Raw genomic sequence first — 27316 nt, forward strand, 5'->3', positions numbered from 1 at the left:
GGACACAAAAATCCTGGAGCCTCCCTTGAGCATACCAGATGGCCTGCAGGCCAGGTGGACCTTTGGTCTGAGTGCCAGTGCCTGCATACACATCTCCGAGTGCTTCCACCACCACCTGCAAATTGAAGTCTCCTGCCTTATCCAACAGAAAGAGCCTGAGTTCTGTAGTAACTTTAGCAGTGAATATCTAGGGCTGGTAACCCACTTATTAGTAAATATTAGATGTATCTTCTTTGCTAAAATCCAGAAATAATTAAAAAACAAACAAACAAACAAAACCCAGAGGCACAGAATGCATGGGCAGAGAAGGCTTGCTCTGCTGTTATTCCTGATGTTCAGGTTGGTTTCCTAAGAGAATGATTTATACACTTTTCTTCTTCTTTGAGTTTGCCAGCCAGTTTCAGCTGTTTAGAGGTACACATGGAAGGATGGGTTGACATCCAATACATCATATTTGTGCTTGGTCCATGAAGACCAGCAGCCAGACAGAAGAGAGCAAGACAAAGACCCAGCCTGGTGACCTGGAGGGTGGGACATCACGTCCCTTACCCAGTGTGCTTGGGGCAGGCAGGGGCTGTGTGAGAGAGCTGGGGGGACACACAGCAGGGCTTAGGAAATGTAGCTTGGAGTCGGTAGGAGAAGAACTGAGAATGTGAGAAGGACAAGAACCTTCTCCCCTAGGAAATTCGGGCAGGGGGATGGAGGGCCTAGGGGGGGTTGCTGCATGGGGACTCAGAGCGATGCTGATTGCCTCCTGGCTGCTGGTCCACAGGCAGGAAAACGGGAAAACTCACCCGCTTACCTTATTCAAGCAGCTTGCCCAAACTGACCTGTTTACCTCATTTGAGAAGAGAGGAAACTCACCCAAATTAGCAGGCGGTAAACTACATTTAGCTGCGTTTAACCTCACCCTGTTAACCTCATTTAACCCTGCTGCTTCCCTCTCAGCCTGGAGGGCAAACTACACCACAAAAAGATGCATCTCCCTCCCCCTGCCCACCGGGGCTGAGGGACGACTGAGCTTTATTTTGGGGCTGTGCGTACAAACGGGAAACCCCCTGCCCCCCCTTGCCTTATTGCTGCCGCGGTGGGTTTTCTTTGTGGGTTTTCCTTCTGGAAATGGGGGAGAGTGCGGGGACATCCCTTCTTCCCTCCCCCCCTCACCCCCACCCGTGCAGTAGGTCCTCTGGGGGCGCAACCTCAACAGGGGGGACGGTGGTGGTGGGGGTCAGGGACGTAATCGCGGATTTTTAGGCTGACGCGGTGCGTGTGCGCTCCCGAAGGGGGTCTCCGGGATTTCTTTCCCCCTGCAATGAGACAACAAGCGGCTGACACGGGGACAGAGCGCCAGCTCTGGGACCTGTCAGATGTCGCGGTCGGGACAGGAGAGAGCTAATTAGCTGCGGCAATCAGAGCAGTGGCATTTCCTGCCGGTGCTCGGTGGTGGAGGGGCCCGCCGGCGGATGCTGACACCACCGCCCGTCACCCTGCCGGGAGGCGACGCAGGGCGCGTCCTCACGCCGCAGCCACGGTGGGCGACCCGCCGCACCGACTGCAGCAGCGGCGCGACCCAGTCCGGAATGCGGGGAGGTGACTTCCGCAGGACCCACCCCGCACCGCAGCGCCTGCCGAGGCGGTGGGCGACGACACCGAGGCGGTGGGCAACGACACCGCGGCGGGGTCCTCCGCGCACCCCCCCTCCCTCGCTCTTTCCCTCCCGTTGCAAGGAGGTCCCGCCGGCCCCGCCACCGCGGCAATCCCCGCCGGCCCCGCCACCGCGGCAATCCCCGCCGCCGCCGCCGCCGCAGTGCCCCCGCCGCCCGCACGCGCCCACCGCACGTGAGCGCTCCCGCCCCGGGTCCGGGCGGCGCGGAAAGTGTGTCACTGGGTGAGGGGGGCGGCCGGGGGCGGGGAGGGGCGGATCGCCGGGGCGGGGCTGGGGCGGAGCGGGGCGGGCCGCCGGCGGTGCCGCAACTCTGCGCGGCTCCGGATCGCTTTTGTTGTAAAGGGGAGGGCGCCGCAGCGGGGACGGGCAGCTGCCGCTCTGACAGGAGACAGCGCGGCCGCCTCTCTCCTCTCAGCCTGCCTGCCTCCCTCTTTCCTTCCTTCCCGCCTTCCTTCCCACCCTCCCGCCCGCTGCACGTAGGGCTGCGGCGGGGACTCTGTTGGGGAGACGCTGACCGAGCGGAGCCGTGCCGAACGCAGCCGAGCACAGCCGGGCCGAGCCCGGCGGAGCACAGCGCGGCGCCGCTCCTGCCCCAGCGGGAGGAGGCCGCCATGGAAGTCAGCGCGGGTAAGCGGCGGGGCCGGGGGGGGGGGGGGGGTATGGGATCTGCAGAACGCTCCCGGCGAGCCGGGCGGATGCGGGTGAGGGTGCAGGCCGGGGTCGGCCGGGTCGTCGCGGGTCGGGGGAGCGCGGCGGGCGGCGGCGCTCCCCGGTCCCGACCCAGCTCGGGTGTCCGGGACGGCCGTGCGGTGCCTCACATGGACCCGCCGGGCGAGCCATGTGCGCCCTGTGTTTACGTTCCGCGCGGCGTGCCCGCTCATTGGCCGTGCGGGGCGGTGACGCGCGGATTGCATAATAGTGCCGGGGCGGCGGCGCGGGGCGGCTGGCGGCGCGGACACGTGAGGCCGGCGGGCGGCCGCTGTTTTGGTGACCTACATTCGGGGCGGCGGCGGAGGGGCGCGCCGAGGACACGTGGGGCCGCGCCGCTGCGGCTCCGGAGGCTCCGCCTCTGCCCTCCCTTTTTCCCCTCCCCGCGGCCACCGGCTCCGCCCCCGGGGGGAGACGGTGGGCGCGGGGCGGGGGGCGCGGGCTGCGGCGGGGGGGGGAAGACCGGGGCCGCACGCGCGCCCCGCACGTGGACCGTCCCGGTGCGCGGAGGCGGCGTTGTGTAACGGGGAGGGGGCGGCCGCGGACAGGACAGGACCGGGCCGGGCCTTTCCGAGCCGGCTCCGCGTGAGGACAGTGAGAGCCGCAGCCACCGGTGCGGCGGGTGCGGCGGCGGCGGGAGGCGGGGAGGGTGACCCCGCTCCCCGCGTTGCGTCCTTCTTTGTTAGCGATGGCCGTGCACGGTGTCGGGGTGACGGCCCCGGGGGAGCCCCAGCTGCAGCAGCCTCCTGGGGGCCGTGTGGAGCCAGGGCTCCCGTAGCGGGGTCGCCTCCCTTTTACAGCCTCTGCGGCGTCACAGCTTCACACGTCGCTGTCGAAACGAAGTTACTTGCCCGCCGCGGCCCCCGCAGAGGTGACTCCCGAGAGGTCCTCCGGTCTCTGCCTCTGTCTCACCTCCGCAGGAGCGTGTTGCAGCATAGCCAGGGTGACGTGTTTGACCACCCTCCACCGGATTCCCTCGGCAAACCCCAGCATTCCATAGGTCATCCAGGGCAGCCTCCTGCACCGAGCACCCTGGTCCCTCCTCGGCAGGGTGCCGGTGTGCGGGAGTGTGCACGGAGGTGACCGTGCCTCTGGTCTTTGTTCCCAGTTGTCACCCTGTGCTGGGCATGAGGTTCAAATTTTAACCGCTGATTGATACAGCAGAAAATAGGAAATAGGGTTCATGGGGAAACATAAGTTCCAAGATAACGAGCTGTGAGGAATCTCAGCTGTGACACAGTCAAGATTGCTGAGTTCTCTAGGGGCCAGCAATCTGGGGCTCCTCAGGCTTTCAGAAGACAACGGGTGAGCCCCCCCCCGACATCCTTTTTACCATGTCCCTCTATGACAAAGGTGTTGTTACCCTTGATGGAAAAGAGCATCTCCTTTTTTGTTTTGTTTTGGGTGAGGCAAAGTTTAAAGAGAGGGGGACAAGGTGAAAGCACGAAGGAAAACGTGGAGCTCCTTACAGGGGCTGTGTGTTGTGTTGTGTCCTGGCCTGCCCTTTGCAGATAAGGATGGTGCCTGCTGAGGAGCCGGGTGCCTCCCTTGGACCAGGTGAACTTTCGAGCTTTGACCTGGCACCTGGCAGCTGCACGTGCAGCTCCTGGTGACAGCAGGACCTTTGTCATGTAGGTGGTGTCTGGCACTAGCACGGGGGTTTGAGAGTGTCTTCGTTTTTCATTTTGGTTTTTTTTTGTTTGTTTGTTTCTTTGTGGGGTGTTGGGTTGTTTTTTGGTTTTTTTGTTTGTTTTTTGAGGGACTCTTTTTCCCCTCGTAATTCTCCTTGCATCAACAACGTGATCCTGGATGTGTGATTTGCTGCGTGGAGGATTTAATAAAAAAAAACAACAACATCTGTGCAGAAGTGACCGCTGTGGTGGGGCGTAAGGACACTGGTGTCCAGGAATGTGAGAAGCAGCCTGTGTGTAGCCACATGTGTCACATGGCTGCTTGGTCTGACTTCTGCTTAGGGGATGCTCTGCCAGGGGATTCTCGGATGCACTCTCTTTAGGGTGTCAGTGGTGGTTTCCTTAGTAAAAAAAAATTAAATGCTAAAAAGAAAATGGGCCAGGAAACCCACCGCAGAAATGCTAGGAGGACCATTAGAAACTAACGAAAATTTCTAAGTCAAGAGTTTCTACCTGCAGATAATGGTATTTCCAGGGTTGTGTGACACCACTGCCTAACAGCCTTAGGCACTAACACTAACCAGTCCCCTTCATCTGGGAAGAGGGGATGGCTGATAAAAGGGGCTGCAGCCCCAACTTGCCATGGCAACTCAGTTGATGATGGACTCAGCAGACACAAATGCATTTTCCCTCCAAAGGAAGCCAGTGTGTGACTTTCTAAAGTTTTTAATTCTTACTGTTGTGTGGAGTTCTTGCTACAATGTCCGGAGTCATCTGTGAAGAGACTTTACAGAGCAATACAGGCATAAACCAGAGAGGATGCTGAGTGTAATTTATTTAAAGAGTTGCCTGGCTTTTGATGTTGAAATTCTTGTGTGAAATATTAAATGCTTTTGTATTGACTTTTGAAACGCTGAGTCTTGGAGACGAAGTCAAATGAAATGGAAACAATTTCTCTTGCTTACAAGCTAGAAAAGGGAGCCTGTGAAAAGCCAGAACTGCTCCCAGGTCTGCCCGAGGACAAAAAGCTGTTTCATCTGAGGGATTCTTGAGTGTGTCAGATTGCAAAACAGGACAGAGACTGTTTGCAAATAGCAGCCTGGCAGCCAGAGTTTAGCTGCTGCTAGGAATGCTACAAAGGCTTGCAGTCAGACAAATGGTGCTCAGTAGCCTAACCAGGCTGCAACACAGTTTTGGGTTTTTTTTTCCCTTGCCCCCTTCCCTTCTGCGTCGTGAGCACCTTCCAGCCCTTCCTTTCTGTGTCTTTGGCGCGTGGCCTGCCTAAAGTCTTTCTCTCTGCCCTATTTCTTTCCCTAACCTACCTTGTTTGCATTCTGGCTCCGCAGCACTGCAAGATCCTGTCTTTGCTCTGGAGCTGGATGAGCCCTGCTCAGAGGGCAGCTGGGGAAACCCTCCTTGGGCCACCCCGTGCCCTCTTCCCTGCTGCCCTGTTTTGCCACTACCAATGGCTTGTGGCTCCGTGTTTCGTTTCTAGCCCTTCATCCTGGCCTAGATGAGAGGAGGCTGATAAGACAGGAGAATAGGATGGGGGCAGACTGGTTGGGAGGTCAGGTGTCAAAAACGAATGGAGAGAAGCAAGCTGCAGGGAGGGAGGGAGGGAAAGAAGTGCGCCCAGGAACACGTGACAGCTGAGTCTGGCGGTGCTGGGTCATGGCATGGCTCACATGGCAGTGGTGCATGTCTGCTTGTTATGTCACTACATGCCGCCTTTTTTTCTCGCCTTAGGGGGTGTGATAGCTTACATCAGCTCTTCAAGCTCGGCATCTAGCCCAGCCTCATGTCACAGTGAGAGCTCAGACAGCGGTTTCCAGTCGTCCTCTTCGCCTGTCCCATCTTCTCCGAACAGCTCCTCCTCAGAAGGTGGCTGCAATGGCCGGAGCGGCGAGGGCTCTGACGGGGCACCCAAGAGTGATCGGCTGGAAGAGACTATTAAAACAGCCCAGTCGAGTGTTGCTGGCTTGACAAAAGGCCATAATGGAGTCACAAGTATGTTTGTTGCCAGTTCCTGAAATCATAGTTTTTGCCCTTATGTATTACATGTGGTGATACATATGGTATTGCCACAGAAATGCTAATGAATGGAGGTCCCAGATTTACTTCAGATTTTCACTACTGAAAGCTGATCCTAATAAAAGTTGATTAAAATGATGTGGTGAAAGGAAAGGCAATATTAGAACTGCCTTCAGGAGTATTTCTGGAACTGTCTTGCAAACGTAGTTTCTCTGTTTTTTAATACTCTCTCAGGCCCTTACCTCCTCTCTCCCCAGATTTCTTTGAGGAATAAATAAATAAGTTACTAACCTAGAATGTTATATTTATGTAACTGTACCCCTGGGCCTTCATCTTTTTGATTCTAAGTCTCAGTTTGTGGATGTGGAGAACCAAAATACTAATAAGATAGAATGAAAGGGTACTTTTAAAAATGCAATTAACAATCTAGCACCAGCTCTTTGCTTCATACTTTTTTTGTTTTGGTATTCAGAATATCAACACTAAAGAACTATATTTGAACAGTTTTGTAAGGGCAGGAATCAGACTGAGTAGTGGAATGTGTTTTCAGCAAACACTCAGCTAAAGTGTTAGACTAGTCTTTTGACCGCTGAATTCTTTCATTGGCAGAATTCTTTTATCATTTTCAATTGTTACAAAGCTAGAGTAAGTATCTTAACATTTTAACAGTTCTACCTTAAAAGTCTGTCTTTTTTTTTTTAAAGCATTCCTACCCTGAATTCTTAGTAGGAACCCTTACTTCCTCTTAAAAGTTTGCCAGCAAGTAGGTTTCTGGTATCAGCATAGAGTTCTGGAAGATGAAACTGTCATAAACTGTTTAGATGCATACATAGATAGGTAACATTTTTAGTTCATTTGGTGGTTTGGTTCTGTTTCAGAACCTTGCATAAAAATAATAAAATTAGTTCCTCTTTACAAATGAAACCCAAATGTCAAACAAACTGCTTTTCTAGTAGAGTATGGTTCTGCTGGGAGTATTTCCAGCTGTCTCTGTTGCTCACTGTTATGGTAACACGGTGGTTTCTGAAGTCACTGGTAAAATTCCCACTGGTGTCAGTGAAACCAGTGTTAGACCAGCACTTAGGACTTGCAGAAAATCTTTATTGACAAACAAAATATGTGGGTAAAAACTTGAAAAAAACCCAAACCATAAGCATTGGGCTGGCAAAGTATTTTCAAGTTGTAGTGTGCAAGCATGGCGTTCTGGATATTCACTCAAACACGTGGGCTTTACACAGGTAGATGTGACTGAGTTTACCAGTCCTAAGTTGTTATCACATAGGTGGCATGTATGGTTTGTTTGCAATATATAATACAGTGTCCTTTAATACTCTGATTTCTAAGAAATGTTTATTCACCATTGGGAAAGCTGTTGCCTTTCTATGGGCTTGTCCTCATGGAAAAAACAGGTTGTGCACAAACTTTGGTCTAGTTAACTAATAGTCCTTTTAGAAGTGCATAAAGGTTAGCAAACTTAATTTTTTCCCTACAGTTGACTATAATGCAACTGCGATTGGAAGTCCAATGAATACATCCTTTCCCCCTGTTCCGTAGAGTGCTTCATGTTGGTCTCTTTTCCCCCTCCCTTGCACTGGTACCTTCTGAGTTATTCAGGGCTTTTGTACATTCCTGTCTGTTTCTCTGCTGTGTTTTTTTGTATGTTGAACTGATGACAGATTTTGCTTTTAGTCCAGGTTTTAAACATGTTCCTGCAATTGCTGTTGGTTTTCTATATCCTTGACTTCTCCGTTCTGATTCTAGAATTTAATGGCATGGTTCTTCTCTGCAAAGTCTGTGGAGATGTTGCTTCTGGATTTCATTATGGTGTTCATGCCTGTGAGGGCTGCAAGGTGAGCTCTATTTCTGCTTATCTTCCTGCTGTTGAAATGTTCTAGTTTTCTCCACAAGGGAAAAGGAGTGATACTGCTGAAAAAATATCTGTATGCTTCTCTGTTAGTTCTGAGAAATTGCAGACAGCAAATAGGTTGTAGGCAAGGCAAACCACCTAGCAATACATAGCATCTTCCAGATTCTGCGGTATTTTATGTGCTCATGCCTTGTCCTGTCCTGCCTAACCTGGAGTGCATGGCAGAGAACAAGAACTGGAGACAGGTGGTAAGGACCATGCCACACTAGACACGTGAATATTAATTGCATTAAGAGATAGTGGGTGTGAGTTATCACCTGGGCTGGATGCAGAACAAAACAGCTTTGGAAAAGCAATTCTTTACCACGGGGAAAGACACAACTGGGTGCTTGTATCAGTAGATCTGTGTTTTCTGATACTGTAATACTGCAAATTTTATGTTCTTTGAAGGAGTTTATTAAGAGTTATGTGACAGTACCACCTTTGAAGGTCATGTAGTTGGTAGGATGGTTTTGTTGCCAAACTAGGCAGATTGAAGTCAGATCAGATTTTCACTTCCATCATTGCACTAGATGTCATAGAAGCTCAGGTACATATCTTATAAACGGTTAGTACTGCTAGAGGTGATACTGGAGATATTTTGCTCTTCTGTGCTGACTGCAGGGAACAACTTGGCATATTCTGTAGTTAGAAATAACTAGATTGTGATCAAATCACACATGAAGGGAAAGTAAATCAAGAGTAGGAGCAAGTTCTTTAAGATCACTTGGGGCTGGTGGCTCTGAAACAGCTCATGAGACACAGGGATGTTTTCTGTGCTTGCAGAGAGGTGATTCTTAGCAGGAAGATTTGGCATATGATGTATTAATAGGTCTGGGGTTTTCTTGTTTGTTTTTTTGTTTACAGGGTTTTTTCAGAAGAAGCATTCAGCAAAACATCCAGTATAAGAAATGCTTGAAGAACAACAACTGCTCTATAATGAGAATGAATAGGAACAGATGCCAGCAGTGTCGTTTCAAAAAATGCCTGTCTGTTGGGATGTCAAGAGATGGTACGTTGCTGTACTGAGCAGTGATCTTCTGAGAGCAACTGTGTTGCCCACCTCAAAACTGATTGCTGAAGGTCTTAACAGCACAAAATACAGGCAGCCCTATTTTCAGGGACAGATCCCCTGTTCAAGAGTGTTTAGATCCATTTGCTTTCTTGTTCTGTGATTTTCCTGAACTGGTAATGTAACACTGGCTGCATGAACCATCCTCCTGCCTCTGGAGGTTAATGCTGAGTGATATGCTGCAGTGGTCTGTTAGGGGCATGTTTATAAAAGGACTCTTAATGAGTTAATATTTTAATGGTATACTCCCTGAATATAAACAAAAATTTTCCCTTCTGTTTTGTTACTGTTACTTTTTTAGTGATGGGGAACTGTGCCTGAGCTGATAGACTAATAATTATAGAGCATAAAGGCTTAAGTTTGGGTGCGTGGAATGAGCATCTATCTGCTCTTTGGGTTTCTTTTGTCTTGGAGGGAGGGGGAAGGCAAGGAGAAAAGGGTCATGTTGAGCTGTGTCTCTGACCAAGTTACTGGCTACCCACTTTTGTGACTTTCTTTAAAAATGTAATGCTGAAAGTGTAGTTCACTAGTCTATAATAACTTACTGTCACAAACCAGAACTCTTCCTTCTATTTCACTTTTTAATTTTCTCTGTGTGTTTATTTCACAAGAACTTGGAATGCTGGGCTGGTCATAATTTAGTGGGTGTAGCATTAAAACTTATTTTAAATAATTGTTCTGAGTTCTTGTCATGCATAGGAGTTATTCCATCCCCTAGGCACTTGTTTATGCGTAAGGTTGCACCTGCTTTAATGAAAGAGATTAAGTTACATTAATGAGGACTACTGCATGAACCCAGTTACATCAGTCGAAACTGGTTCTAAGCCCTTTTAAGGCTGTAGTTGGACAGGATGATAAAGTTAGTTGTAGATTCTCTAGGAAAGGGTCAAAAGTGCTGCAGCCACAATGATGCCCATCCCCTTGCCAGCAGAAATGTCCTTGCCAAGTCAAAGTTATCAGGATAATTTGCCAAGGTAAGCTTCATTCAGTATTGATTCTCTTAACTGTTTTGGCAAGTTGTATAATTGGTCCAGGAGGGGTTGTCTTGTAGGAGTTCTATGCAAATATGATATAAACTGTGTTTAAATTGAGCTAATTGTCAGCTCACAAAGTTGTACTGATTTAATTGATCCAGTCTTTAAGCCTGACAATTAACTAACAAAACTGGGTGTACAGTCCATAGCCAGGTTTGTAGCACAAGGAGAAAAGGCTTTGGAGATTATGTACTTTAAAGCTGCCATCTCTTTGCATGTAAGCAGCAGCATACATTTTTTTATCTTGCACCCGTTCAGGGAGCCCAGGGAGCTCCTTGACTTCAGTGGAAGTACCCCTGCAGTAGCATTGTGAGGGCAATTAAAGCCTTCCTTTAAAAGGCAAGGTTTTGGTTGGGATGTAAATTCTGTGTGAGTGTGTGTGAGTGCTAACATTTTCAGGATTGACTTTTTTTGTCTTCTCTCCACTTTCCACCTTGGTAGCCGTTCGATTTGGCCGTATTCCCAAACGTGAAAAACAGAGGATGCTGATTGAAATGCAGAGTGCCATGAAAACCATGATGAACAGTCAGTTCAATGGTCACTTGCCCAATGAAGCACTAACAGAACATCAAGATCAAGCACCCCAAGAAGACCTGTCCTCCAAGCCCAAACAAGAGCAGGAAACCATCAAAAGCCCTTCTCCTCCTCCTAGTGCTGACATGGCTAAGGAAGAAGTGATTGGTATGGTCACTAGGGCCCACAAAGACACTTTCATGTACAACCAAGAACAGTCCCAAAACCCAGCAGAGATGATGCAGTCCCAGAGTGGGGAGAGAGTGTCGAAGAACACTGAGCAGTACATGTTGAGCAGTGAGCACTGTGTTAGTGGGCTTGGTGGCCCTCAGTACCCTGAAAGTGAACAGCACCTTGGTGGACAGTACAAAGGGAGAAGCACAATGCATTATCAAAGTGGGCACCCCATGTGTTTCACAAATGGCCACTGCATGAACTTCACCAGTGGTTATACTCCACGACTGTGTGATAGGATCCCAGAAGATGGTTTTTCTCCAAGCAAGAATGCCACTTACTCTTGCAGCACGGGAGGAAGAATGCATCTGGTATATTGATATCAACTGTTTGATTTGACTTAGTGGAAGGCTTAGTGATGGGTGTGATCCAGCTGTGTCTCTTTAGTCCATGAAGTTGCACACAGTTGGCACAACTGCTGAAACTTAAAAATAGTGACACAAGCTTGATAGCACGGGGAGAATAATGGCTCAAGTTGTGCAGAGGACTTGAAATCATACAAGTGATAGGTTTTTTGGCTCAGTTTTTAGCAAACTGATGGTAGATAACATCAAAGAGCACTGGTTGAAGAAAACATACAGGGTTGTTAGCTGACTTGACTCTAAAAATGAAAATGCATATAAGGGGTTTTATGAATTCCCTTCTTCATTCAGTCCTCTTGAATGCCTCACTTTAAAATAACCTACACAGTCAGATATGCTCTACTTCCCTTAGAGGTATTCAAAGCATGTTTCTGGGCTGAAACCTTGGTACTAGGATTTGAAGGCAGTCTGCATGCTTTGCTAGTGTGTTCCAAAATCTCTCCTGCCGGGTAGGCTGTTTTGAGGGGAAGGGCTTGTTCTGTTTTAAGGGAGATAGGTTGATCTTGAGGTTGATTCTGGTACAAGCAATGTAAGATATAAGCTTGGTGGGACTCGCAGGCTAGGCATCCTTCTGCCCTTGAACATCTCATTTGAACAGAGGCAGGAGGAAAATGCAGAGCTAAACTGCATGAGTTGTTCAGGGTCTTTTCTGGAGTAATTTCACAAGTGAGGCTTAGAACACACTTCTGAGTACCTTAGATGACTTTGTTACAGTGTTTTCTCGCTGAATTCTTAACAAGGATGTTCCATGTTACCTTGCATATGGGTTGTTTGTTTGGTTTTTTTTCCTTTCCTTAGCAGGTCTCTACTGTTTGCCTTGCACCTGCCATTTCTCTGCCATTCAGGCAACCAGTTCTGTAAGCCCCTTAAAATAGATTGTCCTTCTCTTTATCACTGGAACTGCCTGGGATGAGGGAACATAACATCCTGGTTCTCTTCCTGCGCTCCTGTAGAGGAGTGCAAGCCTCTGACCTTTCTGAAGTACTTGAGCTGCCAGTGTTTTTCTTCTTCCTACATTGTAAAGATTCTTCACATGTTCTTGAAGGCCTCTGAAAGTCTCTATGCAGTGAAGGTGGTTTATTTTATGCTGGATTTCCCTTTTTTTGTTGGGTGTGGTTTTTTATTTGCCTTCCTAAGCTACTGCATATGTGGACTGTGCCATCCCTAACAGGCTCTGACCTTAATTGTAGAATCCAGGCATTACACCATAGCAAGTTATAATTCCCAACCTTTCTTCCTTGCAGAGAAAGTATGTAGAGTCACTACAGCAGAATTCTTGGCACTCCTGAGAAGCAGAGGTTAAACCTGTCAGTACAGGTAGGCAGGGAGTGGCTCTGCCTGCAGCAGCTGAACCAGTCAGTTTGACCCATGCATAGCAGCTGCAGGAAAGTTTAACACAGCTGAAGATGAGGAAACAAACCTGAATCCATCAGAGCACAACAACCCCACCCCCATCCCTAACATGAGTGTGGCTTTTGCCAGAGAACTCAAATTACATCAGGATCCAATCAAAATGAGTCAGTAGTAGTAAGGGAGTGTAATTAGGCTCTGAAGCAGTATGGAGACAGATGTTCAGGGGTTTGGTTGTTTTTGCTCAATACCCTTCCACCCAGAAAAGCAGAACAGGTCATTCCTAAAGAGGTTCCTCTAAAGAGAGCTGCTAGTGATTGTATGAGCAGACAGCTGCTTCCATAGGAAGCCTGTCAGGGTTCAAGGAGCATCTGGATGAGACTCTTAGGTAGTTCAGTTTTATGGTGTTTTGCAAGGAGCTGACTTGATGATCCTTACAGATCTCTTCCAGTTTGAGATACTCTGTGACTCTTGGGCAGAGGTATCTCAAGAGAGCTTAGATACAATACAGAGGGGGATAAGGGGGAAGTAGCAGTTCACCTTTGGGACCAAATGCATGGGGTTTAGGGTGAACTGTCGTAGTATGAGAAGTTGAGGTCCTTTTTGTGTCCAATTCAGAGTGTGACGCTGAACCAAAAATTCCTTATTTTTAGAGTACTGTATTTTTAACAGTGCCTGTGTGAACCATTGCGATATCATGGACAGAGAAGTGATTAGTGCCTGTCATGTTTCTGGTTGTGTGCCTTTCCTTTTGCCAAAATATATAATAATTTTCAGTATATGTATGGAAAAGGACACTGTATTAGTAGACTTGTAAGAAGTACTTACAGGAATTCTTGTCCTTGATGATGACAGGTTAAATGAATATTTAAAAGTTTAAACTTCCTTAAAAGATGTAAATTTTAGAAAGCAGAACTGAAAGCATCTCAGAGCATCTGGTTGGGTTTTACAGAGGGGATTTATTGGCGAGCTCCCTTGAGTTCTATGCCTGATCTCATTGTAATGAATTCAGACTTTCCTACAAAAAAAAACCAAACCCAAACACCACTGTGTGTTTGTATAAAAGAAAGGGCATTTTATCATCCTGTGAGAAAGCAGAACTGAAATACCAGTTCCTTGGTGGTCCTTCTTTAGTGATACAAATAAAAGCAAACACTAGGATAGCCAGGTTGTCCTGGTAATGAGAGAGCAAACCTGTGCCTTGGGAAACCAAGGCTTGGTTCATTGCTCAGGTTTTGACACCTTTGTCACCTTGGCTGAATCACTTTAATTGTCTGCACAACAAAATACATGAGAATGAACGTAGTAGTGACACTGCGATTACAATCAACTGGTTGTGAAATCATGTTTAATTGTGAGATTACAGGGATAATACAAGTAAGAGAGATCCAGATGTCAGGCACACATTGAGATCTGGGAAGAGCATAACCTGGATTCTCTCAAGTCTTTCGCTGTAAACAGTGTTGGAGTTTCCAAGGTCAGATTGCTAATGGGCCACTGTGGGTTTTGCATTAGTTGTTTGTTTTAAAGGGAGGGGGAGAAATCCAGTTTCTTTGGGAGCTGACTGAAGAGTACTGATAATTTTTTTTTCTGTGTCATTACTGCAAAGCTTTCTTGAAGAACAAACCTGCTTCTTTCAAGTATTTGTCAGTATTTTGAATGATATCTTTAAGAGTTATTTTCTGCATATGTTTTGTAAACATCAGGTCTGCCCAATGAGTAAGACTCCCCATGTGGACCCAAACAAGTCTGGCCATGAAGTCTGGGAAGAGTTTTCTCTGAGTTTTACCCCTGCGGTGAAGGAAGTGGTGGAGTTTGCCAAGCGTATCCCAGGTTTCCGAGATCTCTCCCAGCATGACCAGGTTAATCTTCTGAAGGCTGGGACTTTTGAGGTGAGACCACTGTGTGTAGATTGCAGGGCTGATAAGCTGTGTATTAGTTTGACCTCTTTAAGAATAAAAATGAACTGATTTATATCGGACAAAACCAGAATGCTTATGGGTGTTAGCTCTGAGCTTTCCTTAAACTGATGGTGTCCATTGTTTCTGTTCAGTCAAATCTTGGTGAGCTGTCCAAGTAGCTCAGAAGTGTTCGTCCCTTTCACCCTTTCCCTGGGCATTAATAAATAACCAGTGAGGAGTTTCACATAGCAATGGTTACTTTGATAGCTGCCTTTCTTTAGTCTGGAGAGAAGCAGGCTGTGTCTGGACAGGTGGGCAGCTTAGAAAGCTATCTTTTGACTTCACAGTTTTGTAGAGGAAACAAAAGGTAGAGGTTCCTTCTACCACTGTGTTCCCTGCCATGGCATCCATCCTGACCAGTTATCACTAGCCTTTGGTGGCATCTGGAGGCTGTGGAAGCCTCTATCTCTAAAGCAGTAACACTGATAACTGTAGCTGTACTGCTGCAGGGCTGGGGATGCCATGTACCAGCTGCATCCTGGCTTACTCGGGACTAATCCCACCAGGTCCTCATGATTGATTTCACCCACTGGTAAGCATGACACATACATAAATCAGTGGTGTTAAACTTGGAATGATACCAGAAAGCTCAGTGTTCTTTTATAATTGGTGACCTTCACCAGGGGACCTTGACTTAAGGTTTTAGAAGCTCTTCCAGACTCTTGTGTCTGCTGGAGGCCGTGCACATTTGATAAATATTCAGATGAAAGGTTTAAACATAGAGGGCCAGAGGTGCTGCAGTCCCAAATATTCAGTGTTACTGTCATTTTCTGGAGAGGGCAGGGTTGGTGCTCCTTTTCCTCTTGTTTACTTGCTTTATCCTTTTAAAGAAGGACACTGGGTTTTGTATTTACATAGCTGAAGACATTTCTGATATTGGGTCTTTTATTTGCATTTATACAGCCCAGTTCTAAAGTGGATAATTTTGGGGTTGGAAGGTACAAGTTATACTGGAACTTGGTGCCTAGAGTGTGTCGGTTTCTTTGTTTTTTCCATTTCACTCTCATGTATTTTTTGCCGTTATACTTGGCCTTTTAATACCCATCTACAACTCATGTAGCTATAAGGGCTACATTCACTTCTTCAGATACAGCCTCTTTCATTGCTGTTCACATAAAATAAAAATGTTGTTTCCCTCCTCTGCAAAGTGGTACACTGTTCAGTGCCCTCAAGGAGGGTGGAAAATCAGACTTTTTCTATAATGTAAAGCCAAACCTTCATGTCTTGCAAGCAGGATGTTTTGTCTTGGCTTTTCTTCACCTCAAGCTTTTCTCAAGCTTCATTTGTATGCCTTTTTGCCAGTTGCAAGGACTGCTGATAAGAAAGTTTTTATATCCAGGGGAATGAATAATAATGTTTGGCTGCATGCTTATCCTTACTTATGTATAAGAAACATTAAGCGTTTGGGTCCTTGAAGTTAAAGGCCTATGTGTCAGCTTAGCTATAGACAAAAAAAAAAAAAAAAAAAGCTGCTGAGCAGTGGAAAAACCCAAAAAGATTAATTAAGCCATTGCAGTCGAGGCAGAAGTGTCTTGAAAGCCTGGTGCATACAAGGTCATTTCTGTCTTCTGGGTAACTAGACTAGGATATTCCAACATGTGCATGTTAATAGAAGAACCTGAGGATATAAGCAGGTATAAGCAGGTAATATAAGCACTGCGTCTGAGCCTGTTTTGGCTCCCTTGGGCACCAGTGGATGGCCATTTTGGCACTGTGCTTAGCTGTGCTCAAGGAGTGCTGGCTCATTTTGGGGTAAGAATGCATGGAGACAATGTTGGTGTGTTAAAGCAGCATAGCTATATACACTCACACATGTAAGATAAAAAGCCCTCTTAGAAACGTGAGTACTGGGCAGCTCAGTATATCATGGGGGCATTTGCATGGCTTTGTCTGAGAGCCAGCTGAGAAACAACAATGAGTGTAAAATAAGGAGCTCAGCTGTACTTGGGCAGGATCTTTCTCCACCTCCACAAACCCCCACTCTGTGTCTAGGTGATTGAGTCTGGTGACTGCACAGACTCACAAACTTGGCAATTTGGCTACAAGATGGTGGGGAAGTGAATTGAAGTGAAATGGGCCGAATTAATCATGTGCTATACCAAAGTCTAAATGGCTCTTCCTTGGGGTAGAATGGTGACATTGTAATTACAGGCAAGGTTGTTGCCTTAGTACTAAGTCAACACAACTTCATGGTCTTCAGTTTTAAAACTATTTAAATAGTTTTAAATAGTTCAGTTTTGAACTATTAATACTAATAGTTCAGTATTTGCAGTTCATGTTTCCAAACCCAGTTCTTTAAGGAGAATGCAACTTTGAACTGAAAGGTTGTTGAGTACCTGGTGGCTCCCTGCTAACACACAAGTTCAGCTTTGTCTGTCTGCCCTTTGTCTCCTTTTGTATTCTGAGGGCTTCTGTGGCTAGGTTTCTGCACTCTGTAGTTAATGTCATCAAACGACATATAACTTAGCCAACAAAGGTGAATAATACATAGTGCTCACACGTCCATTACGATTGCTGCATGTCATTTGGCTGTGAAACTTTAGGAGCAGGTCATGTAATGTGCATGAACGGTGTTGGAATTATTTTCATTTTTCTGAACCCTCCTTTTGCAAGCTTGTCAAAGGCACTAGTCTTTGCTGAAAACCTGGTTCTCATCTGTAGTAAGCATTCAAATCAATGCAGTTGTGTAGGGTAAATGAGAAGAGAGATGACTGTCATACCAAGAGATTACAGCAAGTCTGAAGTTTTATTTAGTGCCAGTTGGTTAATTTTCTCTAAATAAGAAGGCTGTTGTGTGCAACTTAAACCTTGAAAATGTAAATAAGGTTGTTGAACATGAGCAAATGAAACTTTACAAGCCATTCCAGAGGGAAACATTTCACAATACGACTGAGAAACCACAAGAGAAATTTCAGCCCAGAGGGGTAAGTTCAGCACATGTCAACTGCTCCAGCCCAGGTGCTTTTACCATAAAGGGTATTCCCAGCTGCAGCTACAGACCAGGTGCCCTTTCAGGCCCTGCTTCCTTAGCCTTTTGAAGGCTGTATATGTCTCCTTTCTGTGAGAGCTCATTAGCATTCCTGTGGGAGCAGCAGTGTGGCATGGTACTTTCCCAAAGAATGCCTACTGAGCCAGATCATCAGGTGGTGTAAATCAGCACTGTTTGCACAGAGCTGCTCCAGTTTACACCAAGCGAGAATCTGGTTCAGTACCTTTGTTTTGCTCCTCATAAGTGTGGCCAAGAAAACATTTCTTTTAATGCTCTGTGTGCCTTTGGCTGTTGGGTGGCATAAGCCAGTTGTCCTACTGACATATTTATGAATGGCATTGTCTTTGTGGCTCAGGCTGTCTGAAGCTTAAATTTTAATTTTCTTTCCTTTCATGTGCCATAGACCCTCCCCTGCATCTACTCGCTAATTTTTTTCTCTTGTTTGTTTCTCTCAGACTACTGGTCCAGAGCTTGCCCTGGTTTTTACAGCTCATAGCATGCTGACAGTTTCTCTATAGAATGCTTGTACAGCAGTTCATAAGGCAGTTTGAATGATGTTAAAAGGTTTAATGTTTTTCTTCGGCTTTTCTGGAAATTCACGTATATTTATCTGGGTTTTTTTGTTTGTTTTTTTTTTTCTTTCAACAGGTTTTAATGGTACGGTTTGCATCTTTGTTTGATGCAAAGGAACGTACTGTCACCTTCCTGAGTGGAAAGAAGTACAGTGTGGATGACTTGCATTCAATGGGAGCTGGTGATCTGCTCAACTCGATGTTTGAATTCAGTGAGAAACTAAATGCCCTGCAACTTAGTGATGAGGAAATGAGTTTGTTTACAGCGGTTGTCCTGGTATCTGCTGGTAAGGAGAGAAAGTTAACTTACATCTTTGCCAGACTTTATTTATGGCTCTCTATTAAAAGATGTCTGTAATATATGTACCCTGTTATTTTACTTCTTAAGTGCAATTTAGTAGGTTTTAAGCTACTAGCAGCCTGTAATTGATTTTTTTACATACCTGCTGTAATGATCCTTTTTTTCAAAAATGGGGCAGTAGGCTTAGATTTTCCTACTGCTTTCTACAGGATGCAAAAATACATCTCATAGCTGCCTGGTGGCTCTTTAGAAGCTATTTGTCTGACTCAGAATCTGAGTTTCACAGGACAGCATCAATGAAATTACACCTGACTTGCACAGCCTAAGTCTTGAGATAAGGTGGTATTTTTACTTCCAGGTATTGTCACTGTAGTCTATCGCATGTTTTGCTTAAGTCTAAATCCAAGAGTTTGATCTCTGCCAATGTCAGCAAGAAAGCTCTATTCATCTGCATTGTGACTTCTTACCACTCAAGGTCTGCCAAGCCACTGACATCTTCACCAGCCTCAGATCTTGTTTCAGTCCCTGGATAGACAGAACACCTGGCCCAGATTCAAGGAAGGATTAAGCACTTACTTCTGTAGTATTATCTTTAGCCTCAAATTAGGCACATTAGCTCTGCATATAAAGCCTGGAATGCGAGATTCAGAATCCCTGCTTGCTGGGTACGGAGCTCTCTTGAGGAATGCTAGAAGTGTCCACTTTAAGCCAGGGTTTGAGCACCACTTCTTGAACAAGTGCACCTCTTGCACACAAGTGGTTATACCCACATTGTTCTTATCAGGGAGGGACACCCCAGGTGTGGTGCTGTAGGCACATGAAGCCTCTGTAAACAATATGACAGCTTTGTGCTGAGATGGGATAGCACAGGATGGCAGGCAGCTGTAGCCTCTTCACTTTGTAAGTGGTGGGTAAGGAGCTGAGAGTGGTACAGAGCTGGCAGTCTTCAAAAGCCAGAATGAATGGCAGAATGAAAGATGCATGGCACTGTAGTCTGTTAGTGGAAATGTTCAGATAGCAGAAAGAAACCTGGGCTTAAGTTGCTTTTCCAGGCTGTGCTTTACATATTTTATCTTTCAAAAACTAAACTGTTGGGAACTGGAGACAGCCTTTAAAATAAGGACTGAGAACCAGGCCTGTTCCCTCCTTTTGCAATGTCACAACTAGGCTGCAGTCACTCTTGCCTGCCCAGCTGCTGAGCCCTAGCATATCAAAATCTGTGTGCCACCTGTTTTGAATGTAGTGGCTGTATTGGTTCTGTTCAGTGTGCTTCCAGCACAAAGTTGCCCTCCCACCCTGCCCTGGCCTTCTAAGCACTGCTCTATGCCTGTTGCTAGTTCCCAGTAGGGTTTACCTTAGGGATGGTATGCAGCATACACAGTACAAAATGTTGGAGCTGTGCAACAGAACAAAAAGAGGAAGTGTTTAGTATTCTGGCTGCTTGCAGTGGTTGAGGATTTTTCAGATCTTTGTACACATTTTTCTTCGGAGATTATTGCTACCTATCTTGTCTTCCTTCCAGTCTGATCACAGCCTTCCTGGATGTCTTCACAAAAAGCTTCTAGAGACTTGAAAATCATTACTTCATTGGTCTTCTAACATTTGGGCCCAAAACAGCATTTGTACCATATTTGAGACATGATTGTAACCTTGATGGTTCTTGTGACTCTTGGCAGTTTTCTGATAAACTCTGCAGCTTGCAACTGAATCGGAATGCTGTAGTCACCACTTGCACAAGCAAGTGAGCAAGCTTCATGCTCCAGAAGGTACCTAAGAAGAACAGAAGTGTCCCCAACAGAGCTTCTGGGGAACGTGCTCAAAGTTCAAGGGCTTTCCAGGAGGAGGAGGTGTCTGTAGAACTGAAAGATTGGAGGCATTTGTTAATTATACAGATCTTGAAAGGCAGATCCTCTGCTGCAGTCTATCCCTGTAGGAAAAGGGTGACCCAGGGAGTCATTCCCCAGTGGAGACAGAACTCAATTAAAGAAGGAAAAGCTGAGGGAATGACATCAGCAAGAATGACATGGAGATGCACGCAGAGGTAAAAGATGCTGTAGCTTGAAGAAGAACTGAAGGTGGAAGAAGAAGGCTGTTAGGCCCCCTTCATTTCTGACTGGAAGTTACTCGGAAGATTGAATGGAAGATGATGTAGTAAAGATTCACGTTTGTTCCAGAAAGAGGAGTTATGGGGAGATAGGAGAATTGGGACTGTTGAGTCCCAATTAAGTGATCCAGGTTATAAAATACCATGTTGCACTGTTTAAAAATCTTTCTAAAAGACTTTAATTTGTTTATTTTTTTAAAACAAAAATGCCAGTGCCAGCAAAAAGAAGAAGTACAACTCCCTAAATAGTGCTAGTGGGGAAAACATTTGTCAGAAGCATCTCCATGCTGGGTGAATAACTACTATTATAAGTAGTTACAAGTATATAAGTATAAATATAAGTTTATAAGTATAAATACTATATATTACACATGCAAAAAGAAGAAGAGGGGTAGTAGCAAGGAATATGTTTAACTGTGTTCATGATCTCATTTTGATGTCATATGTCAAAGGAAAAGCAGGGCCATAAAGTGGAGATACGGAAGTGTGTCTGAGGAATTACCTTGGTACCTTTCCAAAAGTAGAAAAACTATTCACCTCTGACTTCAGTTAGCTGAATCTGTTGAAGATGAAGGGGAAGGAGCAAGAAGGATCATGGATGCTGAAGAAGGAGAGAGCAAGGTGGAAGCAAAGCTAAAAAAATGTGGTTTGTGCACATCTGGAAAATATTCTTTTAATTGAGGGTGATGCCTTGTGGTAACATAAAAGATAGACACCTTTTATTACTCCTATTGGGATAGTACTGACAGAAACTTCTGCTGATCACTGGGAACAACTGGAAATGAGTTGAGAGGGAGAAGAAAGACTTGGACTAACTGGAGAGCAAAGGCCATAGTAACTCACCTGAGGTGATCAGGAAAGACTGGACTGCCTTCTTCTGCCTTTAGAGATGTACTGGTGCTGTACAGAGCTCTTGGGAAACCTTATGTGGCATAGTGTGTGTAAGTGTCATCATCCTTGCTCAGGGCAGAGCAAACCTAAAGGTTTTGCCAAGTGGGGGGCAAGTGGTATTGTTAGCTTAACCAATAGAGGCAGAGAGGCTTGGAGAGCAGCTGTTAAACCCAATGAACAGTCTTCACAGAAGAGTAGAAGAGAAAGACCTAATAAACATGGTTTGATGTTAATCAGAGTTCAGAACTGCTGGAGCAGAAGGTTCTGGAACAATCTTTCTGAAGGAAGACAAAATATTACGTGCTTCAAGATGGATCCTTAAGTGGATTATATAACATTTTGCCCCATAGCAGTAGGGAACTGCAGCAAATACCCCAGGAGGACTTCCTAGACTCTCTTGACCTGAGAAGTCCTTTTGGATTCACACTGACAGCATAAGGAAGGGATTCCTGCTCTGACTCAGTGCTGCTCCAGAAAGCTCTTGTCATTCTGTGTCCTACTTCTGCAAAGTGCTTAAGTACACGTACACATCAAAGCACATTTCTATTCATGTCCATCACTTCTGGATGTGTGTGCCCTGATGAATCTGCATAGCATTTAAGAAGAGAGGGTACATCCTGGAAAAAATAGCTACTGTGCATAGTTATTAGCTGAGATGTTTTCCTTAAAACTTCATCCTTTTAAGCTGCTTACTTAGGTTCCACCTAAGGACAGCAGGCATGTTTCTTAAATACAGCTGTCTCAAAAAGATGCTTCAGGCGTGGGGTGAGTGCAGCATGTGAAACCATAATACTTCTCTTGATGTTGAAATTCTTCCTTTCTTTCTCAACTGGGATGTTTTTTGGTGCATCTTTTTTTGTTTTGTAAGTGCTTCAGAACACACTCAGAAATACAGTGCCCAGTCATGTCAAAGCCTGTGATCCCTTTGCCCCTGGGGGTCCTATTCTGCAAATAAAAGTGTGGCTTGTCCTGGGGAATTTCCTCCTCAAATGTGAACCTCCAATTTAAGTTCAGGGTTGTGTGTCAAGCCCTGAGAAAGGTTTGAATTTTTTACTCCTTTGTGCCCTATCTCTTTTTTTTGCATTGAAAGTTGTGATTCAGCAAATTTAACCATGGCCTTTTCTTGAGACATGGGTAAGTGATCACAGAAAAGTTGAGTGTATGCTGCCAGTTTGGCACGAACATAATGCTTCACAAAGCTGGTGCTAAATAGTATTTGAAAGACTTGTGGATTTGAAACTTCTGTCATAAGTATTTAATTTTTCTTGTGCTTGTTAATTTAAGTGAGTAATTCTTGCAATGGCTTTATGTTGTAAACTACTTCTGTTCAGTCTCGTCTTTATTTTAAATTTTCTCCCTCTCCTGTTTTGTTTTTTTTTTTTTTTTTTTTCCTCTTCTCTCCCCATCCCCCCTCCCCTCCTTTCTCTTCAGATCGCTCTGGAATAGAAAATGTCAATTCTGTGGAGGCACTTCAGGAAACACTAATCCGTGCACTAAGGACCTTAATAATGAAAAATCACCCAAATGAAGCTTCTATTTTCACGAAACTTCTTTTGAAATTACCTGACTTGCGTTCCTTGAACAACATGCACTCTGAAGAACTCTTGGCCTTTAAAGTTCACCCATAGGCCTTTAGGTTTCGTTTGGACTTGGACTCGCCTCGTGTGAAACTCTTTTGTGCTAAAATAATGTATTTATACAGTTGTACCACTTGTTGAAGAGGGAGAGTTCACAGACTGTGAGCAGTTGATAGCTGTCCCATAACCATGCAATAATGCTTCAGCAGGTGCTTTCAGCTGCAGGTGGCACAGCAGAGGCCTCCAAGCCATCCATCCCCATCTGTGACCCTCTTCTGCAGAAGAGGTTTGCGATGAGCTGGAGTAAATATGGACTGTTCTTTCACTTACTAAAACAGAACCACCACTGCCCTCTCATGTAAACTGAATGCAAAATAGCTGTGTATGTGCATACAGAGCATGGAACGGGGTGGGAACAATCCTGTGCTATTAGGGAAATTGAAGAGCTGATTTAATTGGTCTTTCACTTATCTAATAGATGTATGTCTGTGTCTCTTGATAACTCACTCATGGTTTCACTGTTGTTATTCCATTAAACCCGATGGAATTATTTCAGCCTGCACCAACTCTTCACTGAGCATGTGTTCATGCCATGTGTATATAATATAAATATCTAAGTAATGAGTGTCTATGGCTATATAAAGTACAGAGTTGTGTGTATATATGTGTATGTATATAAATAGTTCTATACATAAAGTATACATATAATTTCTTCACAATATTTTAAACTGTGAAGGAATTTGAACTTAAAACAGAGGGTGATCTATGGAACGAACCAAACAGATGCACTTTGCATATTGCTGAACTAATTATCTGAGCATTTCTAATTTTTAGAAAACATCAAATTTGCATTAATATGCTGTGTTTGTTAATTTTAAAAAAATAAAAACCAACAACAACAGAGTGGCACCAAAGGGGCAGAGTCAGATTCAACTTCCAGAAGGGGTTTGTAGAGAATCTCAAGTGGAGATGGTTGGTTGTGGCACTAGTGAGTTTGATTTGCCATTGCCACTGAGGGTTCTTAGTGTTCTGCTAAAGGTTAAAGAAGCAACAGATGCTCTTCAAAAACTTCAGCACAGCCAGAAAGAAACTATCAGATGAGTAACAGCATCTATCAGATAAAAAAAAATTAAGGTAAAAATGTATCCATGTTTGCGTTTGGGTGTATGTGTGCTCTGTGACCATTTATTTCTTGCAATCATTGTGGTGCTTCAGTGCTAAATGAGAACTGAACACGGAAATGTGAGATTCCCCAGGTCTTTCCACAATTCAGGCTTTGTGGTTCCCATGCCTGTTCTTCTGGAGCTCTCCATTGGTGTGAGTGGGTGTGTGTGTGTATGCAAAGAAGGTGCATGGGATGGTCTGGATTTTTTTGTTAAAAAAACACCTCAAAAACCGACTAAACAAATGGGACTTTTGTTGTTGTTTATGCCAGTGTAAATTACAAAGCAGCTCCTCAAGCCTTGAAGACTTTTCTGCTTTTCCATCAAGGAAAGGCAGCTCTCTATGGATTTCCTCCATTTGTAGCATGATCTGGCAACAGAAAAAAAAAAAAAAAAAGATTTAAAAAAAAAAAGTCAAAGCAGTTTTGTTAATTAGTTATGTTTATGTTTTGCTAATGTGGGAAGAAGATGCTCCCTTACCCCTTGTGTTTAGTGAACTTACCTATGAGGTGGCCCTCTGGGTCTCTGGCATTTGGTATCACTACTTTGCAGCAGGAGAGATTTCTCCGTTTCTTACTGCGTTTTGACAGACGTGGTAGTTGAGGGCAGGAGCCAGAAAGCTGCCAGACCACAGAGCTCCTCCGAAACCCCTCCGAGCTCCTCCTTGCCCTGCAGAAGCCGCTCTTGTGCCGCAGCGATTCGGTGGGAGCCCCGGTGCTTCCTGTGGAGCTGGAGCATCAGGAGCTGGGAAGAGGAGGGGATTCTTGCACCCTGCCATGACTCGGGCCTCTTTTGGGCTGGGGGTTTCCTCTGGGAAAGTGGTAAGGGATGTTGGCCAGGGGACCAAGAGCTGGAGGGGGGTGGGTGCTTGCGTAAGACCTGAAAAAGATTTGGCTTTATGCTTGCCTGAGAAGCAGAAGAGCCCTCTGATTGCCCTCCTCCCCAGCTGCTGCAGGGAGAGCCGTCCTGCTTCAGGCTACTGAAACTACTGGGTGATGGCCCCTTAATACAAGCAGTTTTGCTATCCAAATGTGCTGTCGGGGCATATTGTCCTAATTTCTGCTAAAAGTCTGCATCCTACCAGTATTATTTGTTTGAGAGCTTCACCAGATTGCTCATTGAACCATTCAGACGTCAGGGACGACACAGTCACATGGTTTGTATTATTTGGGAGCTGAAATTACTTATTTGTAGACCCTATTTCAAATGTGGAAAATACAGTTAACCCTTTGTTATTTCAGGAGGGAAGGAGGCTTCTTACAGATTGCCACCCTACACCCGTGTTTTGTTGTGGTTTTTTGTTTGTTTGCTTTTGTTTGGGTTTTTTTGTTTTTTGTTTTTTGTTTTTTTTCTTCAAACTGTGTTATTAAGCCTTTAGGAATGTATAACCAGGACTGAGTAATTACTGCTTATTAAATTTTTAGTTAGATTGACCATGTATGCCTATAGATAGATATTCTAACTCGTGCAATTTCATTTGAAATAATCTTCCTGTACGTAATGGAAAAAAATCATGTAGCAAAAAAAAAAAAAAAAAAAAAAGCCCCAAACAGATTGACTGAAAAAAAAATACTTGATAAAAGTACAGTTCAAAAGTGACCCACATATTACAAACCCTAGCTGGACTGTTAGAAGAAAATCTAAACTCATCGTGTTAGCTGTGTATTGTGAGCTCTTCTTTACTGTGTCACTGGTTATACACTTGTTAAACGCTGAGATAATAGACTTCATGCCAGGCATTTGAGTACTGTAGATTGGGTCATTGCTGAAAGATTAATGTACTGTATGACTTAAATGAAATTTTTATTATTGATTTTGTTCTTGATTTTGTTCTCGTTTCAAAAAAGTAAATACGGGCATTATGTCAGCAAGCTGAACTGTGTTTCTGTGTTCTTGGTGTATTTCTGTACGGAATCTGGGACGACAGCACTCTGAGGTGAGCAAAGCACAGCAGTAATGGAGGAGAGCATCAGCTGCTGTAAGGGCAGCTGGAGCTGCACTGGGGCACGGTGGTGGAGCCATATCTCTGTCTTCTTGTGGTACTGACCTGTCTTGCCAGGTGGTTGGATGGAGTTTTCTGATGCACTTGACTGACTACAATGAACGAGCTTTTTAGGTAGCTTCGTTAAAAGAGTAATTTTAAACACCTTAATTGCATTTCAAGAATCATAGAATTGGCTGGGTTGGAAGGGACCTCAGAGATCATCGAGTCCAACCCTTGAACCACCGTTGCAGTTGCTAGTCCATGGCACTGAGTGCCACATCCAGTCTCTTTTTAAATATCTCCAGGGACGGAGAATCCACTACTTCCCTGGGCAGCCCATTCCAATGCCAGATCACTCTCACCGTAAAGAAATTCTTTCTAATATCTAACCTAAATTTCCCCTGGCACAACTTAAGACCATGCCCTCTTGTCTTGTTGAAAGTCGTCTGGCAAAAGAGACCAACGTCCACCCGGTTACAACCTCCTTTCTGGTAGTTGTAGACAGCGATGAGGTCTCCCCTGAGCCTCCTCCAGGCTGAACAGCCCCAGCTCTCTCAGCCTCTCCTCATAAGAAGATGACCATATAACTGAAAAAAAAGGTATATGGTTTAGTTTTTTTGTAAAAACCATCCTGGAGCTAGGTTATAAGAAAGGCATATGAAAAATGGCATACAAGGGGCAAAGATTGATTTTTCCAACTGTTTCCAACTTTTAAGTGTTTACTGTGCTAGGAGATAACTTTCTCTGGGAAGTGTTGTCTCCGTTGGTGTTTTTAAAAAAACCCCACAAAATAAAACAACACGAAAGCCAAAATTAAAGCAAACAAAATTATGACTGCCAACACTGGAAAAAACAGCACAAAACTCCTTTATTTTTTCTTGGCACATTTTCTGTGTGGCATGTTTGCATACAGCTCACCTTGTTGCTGCCAAGTCTGAGCCCCTGTGAGTGGCACTGTGAGCCACACAGGTCCTAGGTCTTGGGAGGTTCTTAGAAGAGCTCTTTCCAAGCTTTTGCCTGAGTGCTCCAGGTGGGCCACGAGTTAATTTTTTCCCTGCTTGACTGCAAGAGCCTTCCCACAGCAAATGGCAGGGGGTGGGGAAGGGAGGGATGCTTCCCACTAAAACACAATTCCTTTCTCCCTCTCCCACCCTCCCAGTGTGGCAAGATGCTCTGGGGATGGGGACAGAAGGCACTTGTGGGAAACTCACTGGTCTTGGGGTTGACAGCACTGATGACTCCCAGGTGTGATCATGCCTGCAGCAGC

The 27316-nt window shown here is 45.3% G+C and overlaps 1 protein-coding gene across 2 annotated transcripts; it reads left to right on the forward strand.

Annotated features, from left to right (window-relative positions):
* The first annotated feature begins 1964 nt into the window (after nucleotides 1–1964).
* On the forward strand, nucleotides 1965–25939 carry NR1D2 (nuclear receptor subfamily 1 group D member 2). Of its 2 annotated transcripts, XM_030444417.1 has the most exons (8): nucleotides 1965–2293; nucleotides 5752–6012; nucleotides 7798–7886; nucleotides 8810–8954; nucleotides 10490–11106; nucleotides 14214–14399; nucleotides 18106–18316; nucleotides 22757–25939. In XM_030444417.1, the coding sequence occupies exons 1-8, from the start codon at nucleotides 2278–2280 to the stop codon at nucleotides 22951–22953; spliced, it is 1722 nt and encodes a 573-aa protein (XP_030300277.1). In that variant the 5' UTR covers nucleotides 1965–2277; the 3' UTR covers nucleotides 22954–25939. The 2 variants fall into 2 exon arrangements, with proteins under 2 accessions (XP_030300277.1, XP_008502572.1); XM_008504350.2 differs by lacking the exon at nucleotides 1965–2293 and having other exon boundaries at nucleotides 5682–6012.
* The last annotated feature ends 1377 nt before the right edge of the window (nucleotides 25940–27316 follow it).

The sequence above is a fragment of the Calypte anna genome, chromosome 2 (genome assembly GCF_003957555.1).
Source record: "Calypte anna isolate BGI_N300 chromosome 2, bCalAnn1_v1.p, whole genome shotgun sequence".
Taxonomy (NCBI): Eukaryota; Metazoa; Chordata; class Aves; order Apodiformes; family Trochilidae; genus Calypte; species Calypte anna.